Raw genomic sequence first — 24,711 nt, forward strand, 5'->3', positions numbered from 1 at the left:
TTAGGAAGCTGTCTTAAACCAAATCAAACCATTGGAGAAGAACCATCACTCAGTAGAAGCCATTTGCATTCTGTGCATTTGGTCCCATGTTCAGACCCTGGCATCTTCAGGTGGGGCTGGAAGAGGCCATTGTCTCAAACCCCGGATACCTGCTGCCAGTCAGTGTAGATAATTCTGAGCTATGTGGACCAGTGGGGTGTTAGAGGAGGTGCACTCCATTGCTTCTCAAAACATACAGATGCCAGCACCAACAACTTAGAGATGCAAAGGATTGAACCTGGGACCTTATGCCTGCAAAGCGTATTGCTCTTCCACTGAATTATGGCTCTTTCATGGGATAGAGGTTGGCAAGAGAAATGGGTCAAGGTAGGGCTGCAGCTGTTGTTTATGAGAAGGGGTGATGTTATGCTTGTCCTGCCTCTTTAGCGATTGAAATTGCTGCTTGCTTCTGACATGATGGAATTGTGACATGCAAGGTCACCAGAGCAAGAGTGGCTGAAAAACAGTCTCCTGCCCATTCAGGAAGAACCCCACCCAGCTGTGCAATGGTTTACAGTCATGTCCTTCTGCTACGGGGGACTCTGGGGACTCTGTGCCATCCTAGCCTCTGCATGCTTCCCTGCCCTTCTTGTGAACTCCAGCTCCTCCTTGCAAGAGCTGGAAGGAAGTGCTTTCCCCCATTTGTGTGAATTTCTGCCGAATTCTCCCTGTAATAACAAAGTAGTGGCTGGTATCTTTTTATCCTCCTCTTCCTGATTGACTCAGTGAAGAAAATTGAACCGTTAAAATATCCAGATAGTTTGTCATTACTGTAGTTTCTAGTCAAAAAGCAGTCAGAAACTGTGAATTCAGGTTGGCCAAAGAGCTCAGTGCATTTTGAAACTACATGTAATGTCTTCTGCCTTATACAGTCATACCTCGGGTTAAAGTCGCTTCAGGTTGAGCATTTTCAGGTTGTGTTCCAGTGAATGGGTTATTTCCGGGTTTCACTGCTCTCGCATGTGCAGACGCTCAAAATGACATCACGCGCATGCGCAGAAGTGGTGAATCGCGACCTGCGCACATGTACGCGCAGACGCGGGTTGCGTTCTGTTCAGAATGCGAACCAGGCTCCGGAATGGATACTGTTCACATCCAGAAGTACCACTGTACACAGTTTACTGGCTTTACTAACACCAGAGAGAGAGAGAGAGAGAGAGAGAGAGAGAGAGAAATTCAGAGCTCCTCCTCCTGCACGTTTGCAATGTGTGTGCAATAGCAGCAAAGCAAAATGACACATGCATATTCCAACAAGGATTCCTGCCATTGCATAATTGGCATTTCCCCTTTCTGCAGATCAAAAGGCAGTCGAGAAATGTATTTGAAGACTGACCACATTCTGAACCAAGAGTAGAATCACACATACATGCCCATGGGAGGGGAGTTTTGCATTTGCTAATATTTCCCAAGGCTCTTGCAGCTACCCATCTTGTAACATCTAGGCTGTTTCATTCCTGGAATTTGCAGCACTCTGTTTTTGGAAGAGTCCCCATCAGTGCAAGCCTATTTCAAAAGAGAGATAACAGCAGCTTAGTTCCACCAGGAAGTCTCACCCCTGAGAGCCTGTTTGAGGATGTTGGGGGCAGACAGCAGGGGTTGGGGGTTGCCTTCAGGCTTTTGTGGGCTTTCAGGAAGCAGCTGGCTGGCCACCTCTGGAAACAGGATGCTGTCCTAGAATGGGCTTTTGGTGTGATCCAGCAGGTCTCTTCCTATGTTCCTCCTCTAGTCGTAGAGGTAGAGCCAAGAGGAGGCTGGAGTGACGCACGGCATCCTGAAGGTCTGGTTCTCAGCTGAAAGCTGCAGCTTGCATAGCAAGAGGAACACAGTGTTGATGGGGGAGCTGCCTTGTTCTGCCCTCACAAATCTCTAGGGCAGTGTTTCCCAATCTTGGGCCTCCAGCTGTTTTTGAACTACAATTCCCATCATCCCTGACCACTGGTCTTGCTAGCTAGGGATGATGGGAGTTGTAGTCCAAAAACAGCTGGAGGCCCAAGGTTGGGAAACACTGCTCTAGGGTAGAGTTTCGGAAACTTGAGTCTCTAGCTGTTTTGGACTGCAATTCACATCATCCTTGACCACTGATGCTGCTAGCCATGGATGATGGGAGCTGTAGTCGAAAACAGTTGAAGACTCAAGTTTGGGAAAACCTGCTTTAGGGAAGCTCTGCTGGCCAGATGCTGGTTACCATATACATGGTGGCATTTATTGGTCACCATAAATCACCCCTGCTTTGTGCTTTAAACAAGTGACTCTTGAAGATGCTGCATTTCTGTATGGTGTGGCAAGGGCAAAGCCCAGGTTGCTGGTGCTGCTCTAAAGATCGAAAACACAATGAGGTTATTAGCTTCCTCAGCAGGAGCATCTATAATTGGACTGCTGTAATTGGATGTATTTTCCAGTAAGTGCATCTTGCAATGCACCTCCTGGAATGGAACGGAAGCAACATGGACTCATTTTACCTATTTTTTCAGTTGTTTAAAATGCTAAGCATCCTGTTCTGCATGCAAGGAGCAAGAATGGCAAGGGATTAGAGGGTGGGTGTGCTTGCTTCCAAAGAAGATCCTCCACCTTAGTTACCTCTGCAGCACCCCCAAGGTGTGACAGTTTGCTGCTGCATCTTGCAGCTGTGCAGTTCGGTACTTCTAAAGTCATCTGTGATTTTGAAAACTAACAGAAATTTCAATGTAGCAAGTTCAGTGTAGATGAAATGACGGCAAATGACTGTAGTGAAAAGAATGTCCTCTTGATAGATGGTTCAGCCAGACTTTTTTTTTTTTAACGTGTTGCACCTGCATTGCTTTTATGTTTTGTGGATAAAGTACAGAGAGGAGCTGCAACAGGAGAATTAGACACCTGCTTACTCTTTTGCGACAAATGGCTTACAGCATAAACATTTCTGAAATGCTCATTTGACCCACTATTGAAAAATGTAATTGATGCGACTCCCTTCATGTTGCTGTTTTTCTTGCTTTCTCTTTTCCTCACCCAATAAATGGGAAGATTGATCTGATTACTACTGATTCTTCTCATTCCTTTTCTCAGTTCTGTTTGTTTAAACCCTCCCCCCAAAAAACTTTATAGTTTGGTCTTCTGATTCTGTACTACAGCTATTTGCTCTATATAAAGACATACTTTTTGAAGGATTGCAGCTTGGGGCAAGTAGCTTTGTAAGGCCTCAGGAGGAGAACCTTTGCATGAGCAGAAATGCATTCCTCTACGAAATATATGACTGTGGCAGGGCATTTTGGAATGTGCAATGATACCATACTTGGTGAGGATGTTGGCAAGAGAGAAGCAGTCGAAATGCATGCAGTGGGGCAGATGGAGAAGCACATGTATCCAGCATCTGAGACATAAAGGGCCCCTCCGGATTGGTGGTTTGTGTGTGGGTAGATTCTGCAACATGCCTTTGATGCAGTAATAGCTCGTTAGTGGTGGATTTATACTGGACTGTCTGCATGTCATTCCACTTTGTTGTTCTGTGATGCATCTCCAGCATTACTGCATTAGTGCAGTCTAGAAGGGTGCTTTTGAACTGGACTCGGAAAGTGGTTGGCAGCCAGAGCAGTTGGGCCAGGATTGGTTTTCAGTGCTCAAGCCGTCTTGCCCCGGTGAGCTACCTAGCCACCAAATTCTGCACCAAAAGGATAGAAAATATTGGACTGGATGGACTAATAGTATAATGAATAGCTTAAGAAATATGCTACATACTACCGTATATTCCTAGTATAAGGAATCATCATGTATGTAGCTCAGGCGGAGCCAACATGGTGCCCTCCATATGCTGCTGTGTTTTGATTCCCATCATCCCTGACCATTGGGCAAGCTAGCAGTGGCAGATGGGAGTTGTTGTCTATAACTTCTGGAGGACGCCAGTCTGGCAACCCAATGTGGCTGAACACACAGCTTTGGTGTTGGTCTATGTCTCTGGACTTGTCAACAGAAGGTTAGGCTTTGCTCTTTGGCTTTGCCTTTTAAGGGTCAGGATTTTTGTTTTTCTTTTTTGGGAGCTGGCAGCCCAACATTTAGGTACTGTTTCAAAGTGAGCATGCCTCTGGTTAGAAGTTGCTGGTGTGTGGATTTGTGGATCTCATTGTAGACTTCCAAAGAGGTAGAATTCTGGACTAGATATTGTGTCTTATCAAGCAGAACTGTTCTAATGTTTCTTTTGTGCAGTAGGCAGCTCCCACTTAAAAGTGTTCCAAATGTTTGTTTTAAATTTCTCTCTGCACCTTTGCGCCTTTCCCGAATCTGAGGCAGTTTACCAGGATATGTGTACACAAACATGCATACATACATGCATACATACATAGAGCCATCTTTGCGAATTCGTCCCTGGGTCCTCAGCTGTAGTGATGTGAGGTGGAAGAAAGTTATGTTTCATAAGTTAATTAGTAAGGATGAATAGATGCCAATTGTAGATACAATAGGAAGCAAGCTTGGCAGTTTCAAAGTTGCAGTTAATGTGGTTTTCCCCACCCCAGATGATTGCCCTATGTGTGCTTTAATTTTTGCCTCAGACATTTCAGGTCAAATACTTGTGGTATATTGGGACAGAAAATGTTGTTGTTGTTGTTGTTGTTGTTGTTGTTGTTGTTGTTGTTGTTGTTGTTGTAGTAGTAGTTAATCATATATTTATATTTGTCAGTTGCTTTATACAAAAGTCTCAAAGCAACTTACAGTGGTACCTCAGGGTTACAGACGCTTCAGGTTACAGACTCTGCTAACCCAGAAATAGTACCTCGGGTTAAGAATTTTGCTTCAGGATGAGAACAGAAATCGCGCGGTGGCGGTGCAGTGGCAGTGGAAGGCAGCATTAGCTAAAGTGGTACCTCAGGTTAAGAACTGTTTCAGGTTAAGAACGTACCTTGAGAACGAATTAAGTTCTTAACCCGAGGTGCCACTGTAATAGACAACAAACAAAAACGTGGAGTACCCCCACCCCCACTTTCATTTACTAAATGCAAATAAAATAAACGTGCTGAGGTGGATCACTTACGAGGGCAGAATCTCTGGCCCACAGTCCTAGTTTGGTCTAAGTAGTCTCTGGATTTAGCCAACGAGGCCATTTTGGACAAACTACAGCTGCCTGTGTCTTTCAGTCACCTGACACCAGAGATCTCCAGCAAAGTGCTGAGGTCCCACGGCACTAAGGTTGTAGATATGCCCCTGCTTGCTCCTTGATAGTAAAAGGGAGAAGCAGAAGCTTATATCTGAACTTAGCCCTGTGGGATGTCACTGGAGTGCTAAGATCGGACATAAGTCTGTCTCTGTTCTGTGGCTTGAGGTTTGATGCCAGGTGATTTACAGGTGAGTGGCCCCAGCCACCTGTCAAAAATGGCCCACAGAAGATGGTCCAGTTCTGGATGTGGTTCCCACTTGATTCACTAGGGTATCAGAACGTTTTCAGATAAAACCTGAATTGTTTCCAGTACTATTACCCTGTGAAGATTACCCTAAATTCCCATTCAAAATTTCCAGTTCAAAATTTTGCAGAAATTCCACATTACTGTACTACTTTGCTGTCCACTACAGCTTTGGCCAAGCCACTTAGGGAAATTCTATCTTGCAGTGTTTTATGTCTTGGAACCTTATTGTTCAAACTGATCAAATAGCCATATGAGCAGAGCTTCCAGATGTTGCTCCTTTTTGGCTAGGCTTTCAAATTGTGTCATAATGCAGTCACAGCTTCCATTTTTAACTATTGCTTCTGGACTCAGGATGACTTTTTAGTTTATTTTTTTCCTACTCCACCCTTCTTGCATTTTATAAAGAGAAAAAGTCCTTGGGTGTGCCTCTTCTTTTGAATTGCCTTGTGTTTTAAAATGCTAACAGTTATAAATGGTCAAAACAAAAAAAATTCCTTCCAGTAGCACCTTAAAGACCAACTAAGTTAGTTCTTGGTATGAGAACTAATGCACACGAAAGCTCATACCAAGAACTAACTTAGTTGGTCTTTAAGGTGCTACTGGAAGGAATTTTTTTTGTTTTGACTATGGCAGACCAACACGGCTACCCATCTGTAACTGTAGTTATAAATGGTGTGTGCATTGCTTGCGCTGTTGGAAACACAATTTTATGAGTGCAAAACAGCCTTTGTGATATGTGAATGTCACATTGCAGTTGTGTTTTGCTTTCTTAGTTGACTCCTTATCAGGTTAGGAGTCAGGGATGCTGGCAGTCAAGAAAAAAAGATTTCGAAAAGTATGCAAAAACCTGTTTTGAGATTTGGATGGCAAAACAAAGAAGTGGGGCTGTATCTAATGCTAGTCTTAGCAGACCCCCTGAAATTAATGAACATGACTAACTTGGGTTCGTTAATTTCAGTGGGTGGCATTCAACCAAGTTTTCCTCAGAGCAGACCCATTGAAATGGATGGACCTTACTTAAGCCATAGCCATTCATTTCAATGGGCATGCTCCAAGTACCGGTAATACTTCATTGAATGCCACCCAATGGGTCTACTCTTGGACTAGCATTGGATAGTACCCATGGTGTACTTTCTTTGGAAGGGAGAATTTTCAAAAGGCCACCAGGAATAGAATGTGATGTTCTTTTAGATCTAATTTTAACATGTCTTTTCTTTCAAACTTCCTTAGGGCGAAGGCTGCCGTACTGTCCCTCTTTCTGGCCATGTAGGATTTGACAGCCTTCCTGACCAGCTGGTTAATAAATCAGTTAGCCATGGTTTCTGTTTCAACATCTTGTGTGTGGGTGAGTACAACACTTCTTCCCTCTTTTCCATTTTTGGAAAATTCTGTTGCTGAATGAAGGTAAACTTGCCTAACAAAGTAATCCTTTGACTTATCCAGAACACACATTATGTGTTGTCATCTGATCCAGTTTTTAACAACAGATAAACAAGGATCACTGCCTCTTTGGGTGGTCTGAAGATGATGAGGTGGGATGTGTTGTGTTTTGCTGGGACAAATGAGCAAAAGCACAGAGGTTTACACTGAAGGCGTGTAGGATTTGTTGACTTGGGATGTGATGTTCTTTGATGGAAAATCAGCCGGGTGGCTTGTTTTTAAGCCCGTTGTTGCTGCAAAGAATAGACACACAGAGGTTCTTCCAAATGTAATGCTGTTGCTGTGAGTTTGCTAGCTCCAATGATGTACCTTCATTTAAGTTTGATTTAGGCATCCCCCACCACATGATTAGTTATCACATGGAAGAGTGAGAACAAGGCTGTGTTAGATGGTCTCCCTGTGTAACCAAATTTTGCATGATAGCTCCTGAGGAGCAGCTAGTCACCTGTGTTTTGGATACAATTGGGTGCTCTTTTATATCAAGGTGGCAGACTGAACCTTTCAGAGCTGTACCAATTTTAATCAAGTTTTGCAAGATGGTTCCGGAGATGAAGGAGAGGTTCTTTATCTATGTTGGGACACAATTGGACACCATTTTGAACCAAGCTGGCATTCCGTTGTATCCAGACATGGATTAAAAAACACACACCCTGCTTTTTGATCTCTGGAACTGTGCATTGGATGAGTTTGTCTGCAAAGGGGAGCTTGCTCTACATGTGTTGCCTTCCTCTCTGATCAGGGTTCCACATCACAGCGGGAGCCTGAAGTTCACAGAGCAGGCTTTCTCTGCAGATATGCCACCCCTAGTTAAAACAGCAGATGAAGAGAGAGAGAACTGATTCTGGACTGCACAACATCAGTTATTGGCGGGGAAGTTGCACAGCTGAAAACCCTGGTTGAATTGGGTCTAAATGATCTGTTTCTGACTATGCACCTTCTTGAGCAGCTTGACAAAAAAAGGGGGATGTTGGTGACTGGGCTTTAGTCGTTTACCACTTCTGGGTTCAGGGAGGACCCCTTAAGCAGCAGGTAGATCTCAGCATCCTTGTGGCCTGGGGGAAACTCCCTTCTTTCTGCTCCTAATTAAATATCTCCCACCTGCTTTTTTCCTGATCGAAACTGCCACCAACTGACAGCTGCTGTTAGCCCTGCTGAGGGAAATACTACAGATCCTACAGATCCTTGTATTATGCCTATATTCCTCCCTACAGAAGGGCTTTCAGCAGCTTTGAGGGATTCGGATTTACATTCGTAAAACAGCATTTTTTTGGGGGGGGTAGTTAAATACCTCCTTCTGCTCTGATGAAAACTGAAGCTGCTTTAAAGTAAATCAAGTTAGGAGAGCTGATAATGGATCTTCTGCACCGTGTTTGCTGTAACACATCTATTGTGTGTTTGTGTGTGTATTTCTGGGATGGGGTGTTGTGCATAAACCCTGCATGTTGAAAGGTTGAGCTCGACTTGCTGATTGCCTTTGTAGGAAGCTGCCGAGTTGCTATATGTAACTAGGTGACACGCTCTCTTGACGGTGCTCTAGTTTCAAGGTAATGCTAATAGACAATGGCAGGTGTGCTAGAAGGAAAATTCCATAGTTCAGGAAGCAGTGCTGTTGTGGTACATTTTGAAGTTGGGGAGCAGCTCAAGACAGTCCTCCTCCACCAACCATGCCACTACCCCAAGGAGTCCAAGAACACAGGCAGCTGTATTGATCCATGCAAGACCAGTCCAATACATTCTGACACTTGAGGCAAACCATGAAATGGTGCCTCTCGCCAGGGAATAAGGGGTGAGTGAAGTTCTACAAGGGGGTGGGGGCAGGAATAATGATCTAACATTGGGAACAAGGGTGGGAGGAGACCAGCAGTGCCTCCTATTCGCCAAGAGACCATGGTAGAAGTTACGGGGGGGGGGGGGGAGATCCAGCCTCCAAGGAGTATGTTGCAGCCACCAGTGGCATTGCAGCAGTAGCAGCCGCAGATGCATTCCATGGAAGTCAGATCTACTATCCCTGTGGATCCTGTTTAAAGCATTGCCCCCCCAACACCCTCTTTTCTGTTTTAAGGCTCCTTTCTCTTTTTTTAAAAAAAAAGATTACTCTTTTTTAAAATCAACAATAAGCTCAGTTAGAAAGAAAAATAATAATTGTAAGTACCCACTGTTAGAGATTCAAACAATAAGTGTTGTTTTTTTAATAGAAAGGAAGAGAGAATAGATTTGAGCTGATTCCAGTACTCGTTGGGTAACATGCCCTGCAGTGTTGGGGCCACAGCTAGAAAGGCCCCACTTCAGCCATTCAATTTGTCATGGCCTCTTCTGATAACAGCAGAGGACATGAGGGCTGACATTGAGAGAAGCCTTTCCTTCCCTAAGGTATTAATGGACTCAGATGACGCAAGGCTTTCGAACTAGAAGCAGGACTTTGAGCTAGAAATCTGCCTGCGAACATGGCTTTTGTGGCTTCTCCTCTGCCAGGAAGTGAGCTGCTATTTCCGCACCAACTGTAGCTTCTGAACCACACAGAGCACATTGCAGTAGATGGCCTTTGAGGATGCATGCTTGCAGGCACGGAGCCCTTTGATCTAGGAGAGGCTGCAGTTTCCAAACCAAATTGTTGTCAAATGCTTCTTGCTGCAGCTGCTGCCAGACCTCCTAGATCAGGGATGGTGAACCTTGGGGTGGGGAAGATGATAGATGCTGCTGGACACTAACTCCCATCAGCTCTAGCCAGCATGGCCAGTGGTCAGACACCTGATGCCATATGACATTAGGAGCAGAGATCTCCAATCAAAGCACTGAGGTCCCACAGCGCTAAGATCAAAGATATGTCCTTGTTCGCTCCTTGAGAGTGAAAGGGAGCTTCAGATTTATACTCCCAACAATATCTGAAGGGCCACAGGTGCCCCATCCCTGTTCTAAACTCAGCAGCTGGATGCCAGTAGCATGCCTAGATTTCAGTCCCGATTAGCTAAGGGGCATGAATTGACACCATTAATGTTTTCAGGGAAGTCCTAGAACATCTGCTTTACATGCAAGTCCCAGGTTCAGCCCCTTGCATATTGAGATAGGACTGGGAAGGTCTCCTGCCTGAAACGTTAGAGAGACATTGCCTGTCAGTGAGGACAGTATTGAGCTTGATAGACCAATTGCCTGACTTAGTATAAGGCACTTTCCTGGGCTCATTCCAGTTCTCTCTCTTGACTGCTGGAGAACAGTGCAGCACAGTCTCTGTCAGCTTTGGGAGTTGAGAGTTGCCTTGCGCTGAGTCAAACCACCCAGCTTGCTGTTGTCTGCACTGCCTGACAACCGGCTTTCTAAGGTTTCAGACAAGGTTTTCCCCAGCCCTACCTGAAGGTGTTGGGGATTAAGCTTGGGACCTTCTGCATTCAAAGCAGGTGCTCTACTGCTGAGCTACTGCCCTTCACTGATATTTTTCAGATCCTTCTTCAGAACCTGTTATGGTCAAGCAGTTGTTGAAATTTAGTTGATTATTATTGATAGCTTCCACTATGAAAGCGAGTGAAGCAATTGAAAGTGGTACAAAAAAGGCATTTAAGCAAGCTTTATTTTTGGAAGCCGCAAGTCACCTTTGATGGAAATTGGAGAAACATAAATTCTTTCTCTTCTGCATTTCCCCCCTCCCTTCTGAACCCAATTGGATGCAAGCCTGCTCTTTTGATTACATTTTGTTCCAATTACATTACAAACAAAAGTCTTTGAAATCATATCAGAGAGCTTAAAGTAGCTGCTTTCTAGATTTCGTAGCAGAAAAATATTTCTGTACTTGATAGGAAATGCAGAAAATGTAGAGCTTGGCAGAAAGCAGAGTGTTCTCTGAGGCTCAGTGCATTAATAAAAAAAGTTAGGCATTGCCTCTGAACACTTTACTTCTGTTTAGATATTGGTTGCCAACCAGGCTGTGATACTATGACTTGTAAAAGGTTTGCAAACTAAGATTGGGGGTTAAGTATTTCATCTGCACTGAACATATCCTGGTTAAATTGTTTGTTTATTTATTAAATGTATTACTTACTCTTTTTGCCATGGCAGCTCAAAGCAACTTACAGTATTTTAAGCAAAAAACAAACACATTCATACATTAAAATCAGCATTTTAGAAAATCTAAAATACAATTATATATAAATTTAAAAACAACTACGTCTCACCCATGCAAAAAGTCTATAGGTAGTTAAAAGTCAAAGTCCTGATGGAAGAGGAATATTTTTGCCTGGTGCCTAAAGATATGTAATGATGGTGCCAGGTGAGCATATTTGGAGAGAGCATTCCACAAGGAGAATGCCAGTATTGATAGGGCTGGTTCTCTTGTTACCCTGCCTCTCCATCCTTTCTGTTTATAAGGTGGCTAGTCTTGCTGGTGTCTTTCTGTACACATCCTCCAGGGCAGGGCTTTGTTCAGTAAACTAAACCTTGGTTTCATTGTCCATTTGTGATCTTAACCAGGGTTAAAGCAACAAACTACGGTTAGCACTAACCAAGGTTCAGCATTCCAGGTCATATGGCACCGGTAATACAGTTTTGGTAAACGAGACTCACTGCCTTCCTGTTGAGTGAATTATGCACATAAAATTTGACTGCCTTGTGCAGTTTTTAATGTGCTGTCTGCCCTGTTTAGTTGGAAAGAAATCTGAAGGGAGTTGACAGCTGCGCTTCAGCTATTACCTTCGGTGGACAGGAGAGCAACCCACTTTCCCATTAGCCTGGAATTCTGTTACAGGCTAACAGTGGTGTCCCCCCAGGGGATTTAGTAAATACAAGGTTGTCCATTCTGATACTTCGTTTTAAAAACCAGTGAGGACCTGTCATGGCCCTCAAAGCACTAACCTGATCTTACGAGTCGTTTATAAGCAGGAGGAAACCACATACCTCAGCGTATTACTAATATGAATACCTTAGCATTTATTTGGCGCTAAAGTGTTGAAAAGCATTTTGCATAAATAAGCCTTACTGCTACAACCCTGAAATGTTGGGCAATGTTTATTATACCTATATTGCAAAAGGGAGACTGGGTCAGGGAGAGCCATGGAGGGTGGCCTAAGGCCATGTGATGATTTTTTGAAAGCTCTTGTGGTGTCGTAGTTAGAGTGCAAGGTTAAAACCGATCAGAGTTCAAATTCCAACTCTGCCATGAATATAACATTGGGACAGACCATCTCTCTCAGCCTAACCAATCTCTACAGACTTGTTGTACACCAAAGCGGGCAGCAATGAACGCCACCTTGAACTCTTACCATGGCTGCATCAGACTTTGTCTTCTTTAAAAACTGGATTTTTGTACAGGCCACCTTACCAAATTGCTTTTGTTTCGATGACCTCAGTTAGTGAATGTATTCAGTCTTTACCCAACTTGGCTATGCCAGATCATGCCAATGGGGTAGTTAGATGCTATTTTTCTGTATAAAAATGTTTTAAGAATGCAGGAATTAGATGCATTCTGCTTGATCATCAGGAACTCATGGTCTGATACACACACACAGAGCTCTGTCCCTCTTCTTTTAAAAGTTGGGTCTGGCAAAGACTTCCTAGCCTTGGCAAGCTGTGAAAGATTGCATGTTCAAAACTCGATGACCTCTCTGTCAGGAAGCGCTGCCTGGGCACAGCTCCAGGATGGAGTCTCATTGAGAGTTGAGACTGGTCTGTAATGTCCCATTCCAGGAAACTCTTGAATTCAAAAGCAATAAATCCATACACTTTCCTCCCAGAAATGTGATGCAGTTTGCACCTCCTTCTGATGAGGGCCCATTCTTTTGGGTTCTGTTCCAGGAAATCCGCAGCTCATTAAATATCCGTTACTGTTTCTTGGCAATAACCCTGGTAAGGCAGTAGCACCCAATATCTTTATTAGAGCTGGTTGAAAAAAAAGCAAAATGTAGAGAACTGGTTTGTGAATTCCAGAAAACTCTTCCTCATGCTCAATTGTTAAAAAGAAAGAAAAGGAAGTGACAGGGTGGAGTTCTGGGTAGGAAGGCTGGTAGCAGATGAGATGGAAGCTCAGACTGCAATCTGTTTCAGTCTTAAAATGGCATTTAGTGAAGCTCTTTGCAGACAAATTAGCTCAGGTTGTGCCTCACTGCTTTAGTTGCACCAAGGACAAAGAAGCAATGACTCCCAGTAGTGTCTGGGGTAGCAGGGGGTCGAAGACTCGTTACTATTTCTGAAGCGGGGTCCCTGTGTACAGTGTCCTAGAGTCACCCTAATAGTGGAAAAGGGGAGCTTTTTAGCCACTGTATGCTCCAGGGCTAAGCATTTAAGAATACTGAAAATGCAAGGTGCTTTAGTTTCATGAGAATAGTGTGCAGGAAGACACAAGGTATTGGTGGCTTTCTCCTGCCTTCTGTGCCATTTTCCTGCTGCTCTTTACCCTGCAAGTATCATTCACTGCAGTTGGCACCATTTAAGTGTGGTTAGTTTTGGGGAGAGGAATTTCAGCATGAAAACGGCACAGGGGTGTAGTCAAATCTGACCCCACATACTACGGTTCCAGTCTGGGGCCAAGAAAAACAAACCATCAACTTTCTCCAACCTGGTGCCCTTTAGGATATTTTGGACCACATCTCCTTTCAGCCTAGCCAGCCCAGATGTCACCCACTTGTAGCGCTTCAGTTCTTAGTGCTGTGATCGTAACTTCAGGCTCTTTATGGAATGTCCATTTAACTGTTTCCCTGAAATGGTTTAAAGATTTATTTATTTGAGGCTTTTCTATAGGGCGCAATCATTAGCAATTCTAAGCAGTGCATAGGAATCGTGATTTGCTTCATTTCTTGTAGTTTAAATGTTTGCTGTTTATGTGTGTGTGTCCCCAACTCACATGATGCCAGTTTTAATTAAAACTGTGTTTTTAATGGCCTTTAGTGATGACAGGGGTGTTTTTTTTAGCACAGCGTGGGGTGTTCTCTTAAACAATAAAAATACTTATTTATAGCTAGATATATCCCTGAATTAAATCTGGCCCAAAGAGACAAGGTTCACTATAGTTGGTGGGAAAGAATGTCTGAGCCAGCTGATACTTTTCTTTAAAAGGCAGAAAGAGATTCTAATTTAGGATTGGCATAGTCAGGCACATGGTGTATCTCCTGAGACTGATGGCAGGCATCCATGCCATCTATGCTGCTGTTGTGTTCCCAGCACTGTAAAGAGGCCCAATATGGGGTTAACCCAGGGCTTTAGCCCCAAAGCATATGCAGTCACGAAAAGGATAGTGCCTTTGACCACACACAGAGTGCTCATTGGTGTGGGGTGGAAACTACAGCTAGCATTTTCACAGACATTAGGAAGAACAGCTTCCTGGAGCTGGTTTACACATCCATGTGCAATGCTTGATTACCGTTCATTGGTGATGTTTGAACTGGGTCCAGTCTCTTAGCCACTTACACAGTACCAATGCTGGGTCAGTGGTCAGGTAAGCTGGTTATTTGAAAGCCTGGATTTGTATCTGGAGGCCCTGCATGTGTTTTAGAAATTACGTCTAGTCTTCCATTCCAGAAAGTACCTCCCATGTTGCTCCTCATCAAATGGTGGTACTTTGGTCTGGACTGATCATGTGCTGTGGGCCATGAAATATTTACCTCTGAAAGTAAACATATTTTGATATGGGGCTGGGGGGGGGGGCAGGCCTGCAAAGGTTTCCTTGACCCAGAGCATTTTAAATGCCGTGGCAGCACCCTTCTCCTTTTCTGCCATTACTACTTGGAGACGGCTTCAGCCTTGGTTGTAGTTAGATAATTATGCCTCCAAATGGACAATAATTGGCAGTCTCTGGTCCTTTAATGCAAGGTGCTTTTACAGGGGGGGAAATGCTTAGCTCAGAAAGGGAGCAGGAAAGCCACTTAAATTGCTGGGTCAATGTCCTGTCTCGCCCAGAATTGTTACCGCTGACTGGGAAATACCTAGCTTTTGGGCAGAAAGCTTTCCTATCCATGTTCACAGAGAAAGATGGTAGACATCTTCCATTGCACTTCATACAGATACTACTCGCAAATGTTGTCTTTACAGCCACGTTGTCTCAAACCTGGGAGCATGCAGTATACATCAGAATACTGGATGCTGGCGACAAAGATGAGCTAGGGGTGGGACAGCCAAGTCTTTTATGGCAGGCCTAAACTGGGAGGGCCCATAGGTAGTGCCCATTGGCTCCACACTCTTGCTTTAGGTGGTAAGAGAGGAAAATTTTGGTTGGATGCTCACTTGCTTTGCCCTAGGAACTGCCAGCGAGCTAGACTGTAGGGATCTATTAACAGAGAATGATCAGTGCCCCTTACTGAAGGTATAATTCTCAGAATGTGTTGTGTGAAGCCATGGCGGTCAAAAGTAGTACAAAAACAATGCAAGTTTTATAGTTCCGATAATGTCCTGAGAATCATCCTCAACTATCGGAGGTAATGGTGAGCCAGGTTCACCATGGTGAACTGAATGTGCCATCATGTGGTGAGCGCTGGTAATTAGTATGTCAGGATGAGCTCCACTTTTCAGTGGGGTGGCTCTTGTGTGGTAAAGAACTTGGCCCCAGTTCATACATGTGATCATGCTGCCATGGCAATCTATGGAAGCGCCTTGTATGGGCCTTGCACAGGACACACTGCTGCTTCCCTCACCAGGACCATACCTCCTTTGGAGTAGCTCAGTGGACTAACTTGTGACTTGCATCAGTGGTGGAAACCTACAGCCTCAGGTCTACATGAGTCCCTACAGCCTAGTTTCCGGAGGGTGGGGAAAACGGGTGGAAGGAAGTGTCAAGAGAGAAAGTAGGGTGGCAGAAAGTGAGAAAAGTGGATGTCCTGTTTACTTTTGGTTCTGGCTCCAAGGCCTTCAGCCACACCACCCCCATCATCAGTGCCCCTTATTGAAGGTATAATTCTCAGAATGTGTTGTATGAAGCCATGGCCCTCAAAAGTGGTACCAAAACAATGCAGGTTTTATAGTTTTGATAATGTCCTGAGAATCGTCCTCAACTACCTGAAGTAATAGTGATCTAGGTTCACCATTCTTCAGCCACACCACCCCCAGCATACAGCCCTCAACAGATTCTGCCCCCCCCCCCTTTGAGGGAATGTGGCCTTTGACTGAAAAACAGTTCCCCATCCTGCCCTACCTGATACTATCTAGGTTACCACGGCAACATGACATTTGGCTCCAAGGTAGTGATTTCAAGGCAGTACTCACACTGCAGCGGTAACCCAAAACTAAAGAGGTGCACAACCATGGGTATCTGCAATAATTTTACCAAGGAGCAAGCAAAATAAATCACTGAAAGAAGGGAGTGGGCTGGTTTATCACACACAAGCAAATGAGAAGAACAGGGTCTGAACGCTTTGCCTGTTATCTCAGGTTATACAAATGCTAAAAACGTATTGGTTTTTTTAAAATGAAAGCTAGGAATCTGGGAATTCGCTCTCCTAAAAAAAAAAAAAAAGTCTGCCTGTTAAAAGTGGATGGATTTTTTTTTAATGGACTAAAAGGCATTTTCTCTTGTAATGGCTTAGGTTTCCCTGCCTTCCCCCATCCCCTGAGGGCAAATGCTTTCCTAGTCTGTGATGCAGGAAATGTGTGTCAGTGCATTAATGTACTACTAAAAGGAAAGAAAGGCTGGAGACAGATCAGCAGTGAGTTGTAACATTGCACTTGGTTGATGTTGCTAGATTTTGATGGAGAGCCTTATACACACATTTAGATTGCTGCTACAAATGATGCTTAGATACACCTTTGCAAAATCCAAATGCTTTTTTAAAAAAACACCACACACCTGAAATGGAACTGCAGCTAGATAAAATAAAGGATGAGAAAATATACAGCAAGACTTTTATTTTTTAAACCACCACACACTTGAAGTATCAGCTTTAATTTATCAGCTTTTCAATTGGATTGTTCTTCTGCTCCAATTCTGATTGGAAAAGGGCCCTCTCTCCCTTTTATTACTAATGTTTTAATTAATTTTGAATATCAAGAGAAATACTAAACAAGTTATATCCATGTGAGACGAGCTATAAAACATCCCGTTTGATGAAATCGTCGTAAATGAAGGCATAATGTTAAAAAAGAAGAAGAAGATATTTCACATGTGTAGGCAGTGTTAAACAATTACATGTTGAGGATAATTTACCTCAGTTCAGAGAATGATGCCTGTCTAAAAAGACAGATGAGCAGTTGGTGGGCGAATATCACACATTATATAAATGGGTGTCATGTTACTTTTTTCTTAGAGATAGTTGGCCCTTTCTCTTATGGGTTTTAACTGGGCTGTGAAAATATTCTTGTCCTTCCAGGCGGAGATATTCTGCCTGTAGGATGAATGGTCTTTGAACCGTAGATAAAACAACTAGTGATTTATGACTCTAGAGAAGGCTCACCTGAGCTGAAATGTGCAGGACTAACATGATAAAAAACATTCATTATTTCCAGAATCTTTTAAAATTAATGTATACTGTCTTTTTATGGTACTTTATTTTTATCTTTGTATTTTTAGAAACAACCCTGAGCAAACTATTCTATTGTCTCCTACTGCCTAGTCTGAATTCTTTTGAAAAGCTGTGTGTGTGTGCTTCACTGTTTGAGCAGTTTGAGGATTTATGTTTTCTGCTGCTTTCCAGTGGATTTTATGGGTCTTCGATTTGTTTGATGATGATTTTTAATTGTTATTTGTTATTTGCTTTGAATACAGACAATGGGAAAGTAGGGTTCTAAATACATAAGACAAAAATAAACAATTTTCATCAGCACTGTTCTGACTCTGTTGTTTAATGTTCAACTTTCTTAACTAACTACAGGCCCAAAATGAGGCACTGTGTATTTTTAATGTCTTGTAAAACATGTTGCTTCCCTCCCCCCTTCCCCAAAGGAGAAACAGGGCTTGGGAAATCAACGTTGATGGATACCCTTTTCAATACCAAGTTTGAAGGTGAGCCAGCCTCTCATTCGCAGCCAGGAGTTCAGCTGAAATCCAGTACTTACGATCTCCAGGAAAGCAATGTCCATCTGAAATTGACCATTGTTAGCACAGTGGGCTTTGGAGATCAGATTAACAAAGAGGACAGGTAAGCAAAAGTTTGTTCTTGATTAAATGGAAATCAGGTCGTCCTCCCACCCCCACCCCCACTTTATTGCCTGTCTAACAGTCAATGATTGTCAGCTCTGAATATAGGCTAGTAGCCAATTGGGGGAAAGATCTAGGAATCTGTGTTATATCAGACAAGTTGGCTAGATCAGGCTTCACCAACCTGGTTCTCGACAGATGTTTTGGGACTACAGCTCCCATCAGCCCCAACCAGAATGGGCGCCAGGTTAGTGAACGCTGGGCTAAATGAACCAGTCTGTCTGTTTGTATGATACAACTTCATGTCTATGAACTGCCCCAAAGTCACCAACTTTTTCCAGCTTGCAAAATACACAGTTGCGATCTTCTTCCATTAGGGTTTTTTGTGGTTCTACATTGCTCAGATGGAGCAGACCACTGTTACAGGGTGAGTCCTTTAAAAGAGCCCCCTGGATACAGAGTACACATGTTCCATGGGGTCTCCTTTAAAAGACTCACCCTGTAGTAGTAATAGTAGTGTTATGAGCATGATTGTTTTGTTTTGTTTTGTTTCACTTTGCTTTGCTTTGCTTTACTTTACTTTGCAAGTTGACCTCCATTGTATTGTCTGAATTGACTCTGTGGAGATGTGTTTGCTCATCGGAATGACCCTGGTTGACTCAAGGATGGCTTTGAGGGGAAGACATTGCTTTTCATGAAAGGCTTTGTGTGGTTACATAAATTAGGAAGAAACTTTTGCTTCTTTAATGCTTGAAGCGTTGGACGATTTCACTTATGACAACATGTTCCATGTTTTCTCCCTCTTTCTTTCTTGTAAAGCTATAAATCTATTGTGGAATTCATTGATGCCCAGTTCGAATCTTACCTGCAAGAGGAACTGAAGATCAAGCGGGTGCTACATAACTACCATGACTCCCGCATCCATGCCTGCTTGTACTTCATTGCCCCCACGGGCCACTCTTTGAAATCCCTGGATTTGGTAACAATGAAAAAGCTCGATAGCAAGGTAGGAGTCAGGTTGACACCCAGAGGGGAAATGTCATTGGTCGTTATTCTCGTCTCAGCTCAACTACAAATTGCTTCCTTCTTTTTCACATCTACCATGTTGTTTCCTATACTTTGGGGATGGGCCAAAGCTCAGTGGCAGACCAGGTGCTCTGCATGCTGAAGGTCCCAGGTCCCTGCCATCACCAGTTAAGAAAGATCAGGCAGCAGGTAATTCAAATATCGTCTCCCTACCTGAGACCATAGCTACTTATTTTCAGAGTGGACATTAATGGGCTAAGTGTAAGGTTGTTCAGTGCAAGGTCGTTTCATATGTTCAATGAGAAACTTAGGGCAACTTTAAACATTCAAAGCCCTCCCCTCCCCCCTTTTGTTTCTTGGTTTCTCCACAGGTAAATATCATTCCTATTATCGCCAAATCCGATGCCATTTCCAAAAGCGAGCTGACGAAATTCAAGATTAAGATCACAAGTGAGCTTGTCAGCAACGGGGTGCAGATCTATCAGTTCCCTACAGATGACGAGTCCGTGGCAGAGATAAACGGGACTATGAATGTAAGGCAATAATGCCAGATGCTATAGTATATTCTGGGCAAATTTCCTTCTGTCTCTTACGTTTGCAAAACAGGGGTAAAAATACCAGCCTGCCATTTTATAGGGCTGTTGTTATGATTTCCTTGATGATGTACACTAAGCACTTCGAATGTTCAAAAAGCACAATATAAATGCTGCCGTTGTTATTTTTACATATAGAGTGTGGGGTGCATTTTATGAAAGTGCACCCATATTGTCTCAGCCAAGAGTGATGTGATAGTGAAAAACAAATCTTTCAGCAGCTGAAATAACCTGGTGGGCAGAACATTTTTCTTGACTGCAGTGTGAGAGATTTGTTGGCTTTACTTTCATAGGCACCAGCTGCAACATTTAGCCCAAAATTTAAGTACATACCCTGGCATACCCGGGATTTGGGGCATGTGCGAACATGGCTGTTGCCTCAGTCAGATGAGCCCTGGTGGAATGAAGTGCAGGGAGTCCAGCAAAGTCCACAAGCTACATTAGCTAAAAAGAACTTGCCCTGAAGCTGAGAGCACACCAGGGTTTTTCGCTAAGGTACTGCATGGAAGAAGTGCTCCTTGTTCATGGTTAAGCTTATCCAAAACCACTTCGGCACCCTTTAAGCCATAGGGACTAGCAGCTTGCTACCTTCTTACACAAAAAACCAAAACCACCCTGACAACACTAGAGTTCTGTATATCCTATTCCATAGATAGCATGTAGTCCACACATAAGTATAACCCTAGTGCAGGCTTTCCCCAAACTTGGGTCTCCAGCTGTTTTTGGACTACAACTCCCACCATCTCTAGCTAGTAGGACCAGTGGTCATGGATGATGGGAATTGTAGTCCCAAAAAAAGCTGGAAACCCAAGTTTGGAAAACCCTGATCTGGTGAGAGGAGTGTTTGAACTGTGGCCTGACACATCAACCACGAAACACGCTGAGTAGCACATTGATGACTTGGATATGCATGACTGAAATAAGAATTACAAGTCAGGGACCTGTGAAAATTCACATTCTTTTGGAATTAGTGTGTCAGTTAGAAGCTGACACATTCTCTCCTGAATTTAGTTCTTCAAATTAGCCCAATTCACTCTCCCCTCACAATGCTTTTGGTTTGCAAAGGGCAGCCCCCCCCCCCCCACAATTTACTGCTGGAGTGGGTGAGAGCTGGTGCCTGCATGTTTCTCTCTGCTACCACTGATTTTAGGAGACTTGAGATTGCATCTCTCATCTGCATACCAGTTGGAAGGGAGGGGCCTGAACACAACTCTTGCGGGTAGGGGCGGAGTTGCTCTTACCCCACCTGAGCTGCCCAATTTAGCACCCTCCTATTCTCTGCACAAGGGACGCAGGTGGCGCTGTGGGTTAAACCACAGAGCCTAGGACTTGCCGATCAGAAGGTTGGCTGTTTGAATCCCTGCGGTGGGGTGAGCTCCCATTGCTCAGTCCCTGCTCCTGCCCACCTAGCAGTTCAAAAGCACATAAAAGTGCAAGTAGATAAATAGGTACCACTCCGGCAGGAAGGTAAACAGTGTTTCCGTGCACTGCTCTGGTTCGCCAGAAGCGGCTTAGTCATGCTGGCCACATGACCCGGAAGCTGTACGCCGGCTCCCTCGGCCAATAAAGCGAGATGAGCGCCGCAACCCCAGAGTCAGCCACGACTGAACCTAATGGTCAGGGGTCCCTTTACCTTTATTCTGTGCACAGACTTCCCATTTTATAAATGGATATACAGGGAGTAGGTTGAGGGGATGAATGAGAAAAGTATTAAGTGCTCTGCAGCCCTGCCCACATGCATTATGCTGAGTCTCACCAAAATAGCATAGAAACAATTTTTTATTATAATAGCTGTGTGCAGCTGTAGTATTATTGTCACAGTTGCATTCAGCAAGTGTGTAGCTATGCACAAAACCCAGCCTTGTAGATATTTTCTCAAGGGATCACTTTTTCAGTCACTAACACAACCTTATATCCCCTACCACCCCTGCTGCTTTTCGAAATGTGTTTCTTTTTCTGGCAGCCATCCCTGGCTCTTGCTGTGGAGTGCTGCAAGTAATAGCATTTCCCATTCATTTCCTGTAGGGTGGAGGCGTGTGTTTCTCGTGGCTGGGGAGCCATGCTGTTCCTGTGCTTGGCGCTTTTTTCTTTTCCAAACCTAGAATTGTGATCTGCTTGTGTATAAATATCTATCGCGTGATCCGCTTTTGTGTAAGGATGATTTTGAAATGAAAGAACGAAAAGGTCGTCTATAACACATTTAGGGTTGTTTTTGTTTAATGTAAATCTTGCCATACATGGAAAGGTCTGTTGTTCCTGAGTGTGTCTGGGCTGACGTTGCCAGACTTGCTGTATCAAAACCTGCAGCTGGAGAAGACGCATGGCAGGATTTCTAGTACAGTGGTGCCCCACAAGACGAATGCCTCGCAAGACAGAAAACCCGCTAGACGAAAGGGTTTTCCGTTTTTGAGTTGCTTCGCAAGACGATTTTCCCTATGGGCTTGCTTCGCAAGACGAAACGTCTTGCTAGTCTTGCGATTTCCCCCCCACTCCCCCCCCTTTTCTAAGCCGCTAATAGCCTTTTAGCAGCTAAGCCTTTAATAGCCGCTAAGCCGCTAAACCGCTAATAGCGCTAATCCGCTTAGCCGCTGATAGGGTTGCTTCGCAAGATGAAAAAACCGCTAGACGAAGAGAATCGCGGAACAGATTCTTTTCGTCTTGCGAGGCACCACTGTATTTAACTGGTCAGGAATTTGAGTGCATAAGGTGCAATGCTGCTTTTCACCTGTCAGGTTTTTCTGGGAGAGAGGCACCTGCCCCAGTAAGAAGCAGCACTAAAAAGGCAAAGGGACCCCTGACCATTAGGTCTAGTCGCGGACAACTCTGAGGTTGCGGCACTCATCTCGCTTTATCGGCCGAGGGAGCTGGCGTACAGCTTCCGGGTCATGTGGCCAGCATGACTAAGCCACTTCTGGCGAACCAGAGCAGCACACGGAAACGCCGTTTAGCTTCCCGCCGGAGCGGTACCTATTTATCTACTTGCACTTTGACGTGCTTTCGAACTGCTAGGTTGGCAGGAGCAGGGACCGAGCAACGGGAGCTCACCCTGTTGTGGGGATTCGAACCGCTGACCTTCTGATCAGCAAGTCCTAGGCTCTGTGGTTTAACCCACAGCACCACCTGCGTCCCTAAGAAGCAGCACTAGCCAGAGCTATAAATCCAGTCCTACTGGATGAAGGGCTGGACCTCAGGTCTAGAGCATCTGGAGAGATGCTGCCAGTCAGTGCAGGCAATGCTAAAACAGATGGACCAACTAGTAACTGACTCAGTATAAAGCAGCTTCCTATGAATTTTTCTTGCCTTTCTGTCCCATTGATGGCTTCAGAGTATAAAATGATCATGTGTCTGTACTTTAAATGAAAGAACAAGGGGTAATCTAAAAACTCCTGTTTTCCACTATGCTTTAGGCAGAACCCCTCCTCTCATAATCTGTGGTAACTGTGCCTAAGCACTTGTAACAGAATCAATCACACATTCTTCCCCTGCTGTCCACTTCCTTCCTTCTGTTGGTCCTGCCGTGGAGAATTTTAGATTGTAAGCTCCTTGGGGGAAGGGACCTAATGCTACTGTGCTTTCTAAAAAGTACCCTCCTGGCTAATAGCACCATATAAATAACAAACCATAAAACATTTTGGGTTGTGTGCGGTTTAGTAATTATCCAAATCCTTCATGAGAAAGACTGGGAAGGATCGCAACAGGATCCTAGTGTGCTCTCTTTGCCTTTTCAGGTTTATTGTCAAACGCTTTGAACATTCTGGAAAACGGCTGTAGATATGGGGGTGGTATTCATCCAAGTCCTACTCAGAGCAAGCTCACTGAAATTAACGAACCTAAGCTAGTCATGCCCACTAACTTCAGTGGGTCTTCTCTGAGTAGGGCTAGCCTTGAATACCACCCTTGTTATTTAACACATTTACCTGCAAGGAGTACAAGATTTAAAACAACCACCATCGAGAAGTTCAGGGGTGGGGTGGGGAAACCCCAACAAAATCGTTTCAACAAATTCTAAAAGCAATGAAACCACCTTCACAAGTTCTAAAATAAAATAAAAAAAAGAAATTAAAAGGTATGCCGTGTTCCTTATGATCATTGTTTGAATTGCTTCCGTTTTAGGCCCACTTACCTTTTGCCGTGATTGGCAGCACAGAAGAAATCAAGATAGGGAACAAAATGATGAAGGCCCGGCAGTATCCCTGGGGGACGGTGCAGGGTAAGTGATGGCTCTGGCTGAGGTGGCGTTTTTACCCAGACCAGAGTTGCTATTGATGTGTGCAGAACAATGAACCTAAGTAAAAGTAGCAGGAATTAGAGACATCTGGGGGAAAAACAGGTCCAGCCAGAATTGTAGTTGGTGGGATGATGTTCACGAGGCAGACAGGTAGCCCCTCCTGCCAGTAAAATTCTGTTTGATTTAAAATGAATATAGAAAACCCCAGAGCCCTTTGTTTGTAGTCCAGCCATTTTCTTGCTAGGTTCCCAGATTGCTTGTTTGCTGCACCTCAATACTCGAGTATGGAATAAATGGAAAAATCCTGATCAAGTGGATGCTTTTTTTTTTTTTCTGGGCCTCACTTCTGGATTCCGGCCTCACAAAAGTGATGCAATGTTTCTTGAACCTCTGGTGGGTAATTCCCCACAATGCTACATACATACAGGCCTTATCCCCTGCTATGTTATCTAAGCCTCACTCCACAGAGATAGGAAAAGGTTCGAAATACGCAAATGGAAAAGATCGAAGTGTTTTTATGTGTACTGCGTAAATGCCTATATGAATAGATGACTGGCAGCCAGCTGTACTTTCCCATAAAAAAATGAAAGCACCCACTGGCCCGCAATTCTGTGTGGGAACAAAATAGCATTGCTTTATCCCCATGGCAACCCTGTGGGTGAAAATGGTTTATTCTTTGCATTGGAAGATGGTGTGGAAAACCAGTTCAGTATCAGATGGGAATAAAGTGTTGTAGCATGTCACTTCAACCTTTATTTCTGTGGCTAACCCTGGAAATATGGGGCCGGGCCTAGCATGTTAGAGTATGCCATTCCCTAACTAACAATGGTTTCCCTAATCATGGCTACCACAGCCAGGCCCTACACATCTGGCAACGATGAGAAATTACTCCAGGCCAGAGCTTCAACATCTAGTAAACTACAAGGACTTATATATATATAAGTCCAATAACCCCTGTGATTGGGTGGCAGCATG

At 44.0% G+C, this 24,711-nt stretch overlaps 1 protein-coding gene across 6 annotated transcripts in view; it reads left to right on the forward strand.

Moving 5' to 3' along the window:
- SEPTIN6 (septin 6) overlaps positions 1–24,711 on the forward strand; it is a 48,656-nt gene that overhangs the window by 9,618 nt on the left and 14,327 nt on the right. For all 6 annotated transcript variants that reach the window (XM_028714186.2, XM_028714191.2, XM_028714187.2 and 3 more), the window contains exons 2-6: positions 6,639–6,753; positions 17,695–17,890; positions 18,709–18,895; positions 19,287–19,448; positions 23,622–23,718. In XM_028714186.2, coding sequence (XP_028570019.1) covers positions 6,639–6,753; positions 17,695–17,890; positions 18,709–18,895; positions 19,287–19,448; positions 23,622–23,718 — 757 coding nt within the window. The remainder of the gene's footprint in view (positions 1–6,638; positions 6,754–17,694; positions 17,891–18,708; positions 18,896–19,286; positions 19,449–23,621; positions 23,719–24,711) is intronic.

The sequence above is a fragment of the Podarcis muralis genome, chromosome Z, assembly GCF_964188315.1.
Source record: "Podarcis muralis chromosome Z, rPodMur119.hap1.1, whole genome shotgun sequence".
Taxonomy (NCBI): Eukaryota; Metazoa; Chordata; class Lepidosauria; order Squamata; family Lacertidae; genus Podarcis; species Podarcis muralis.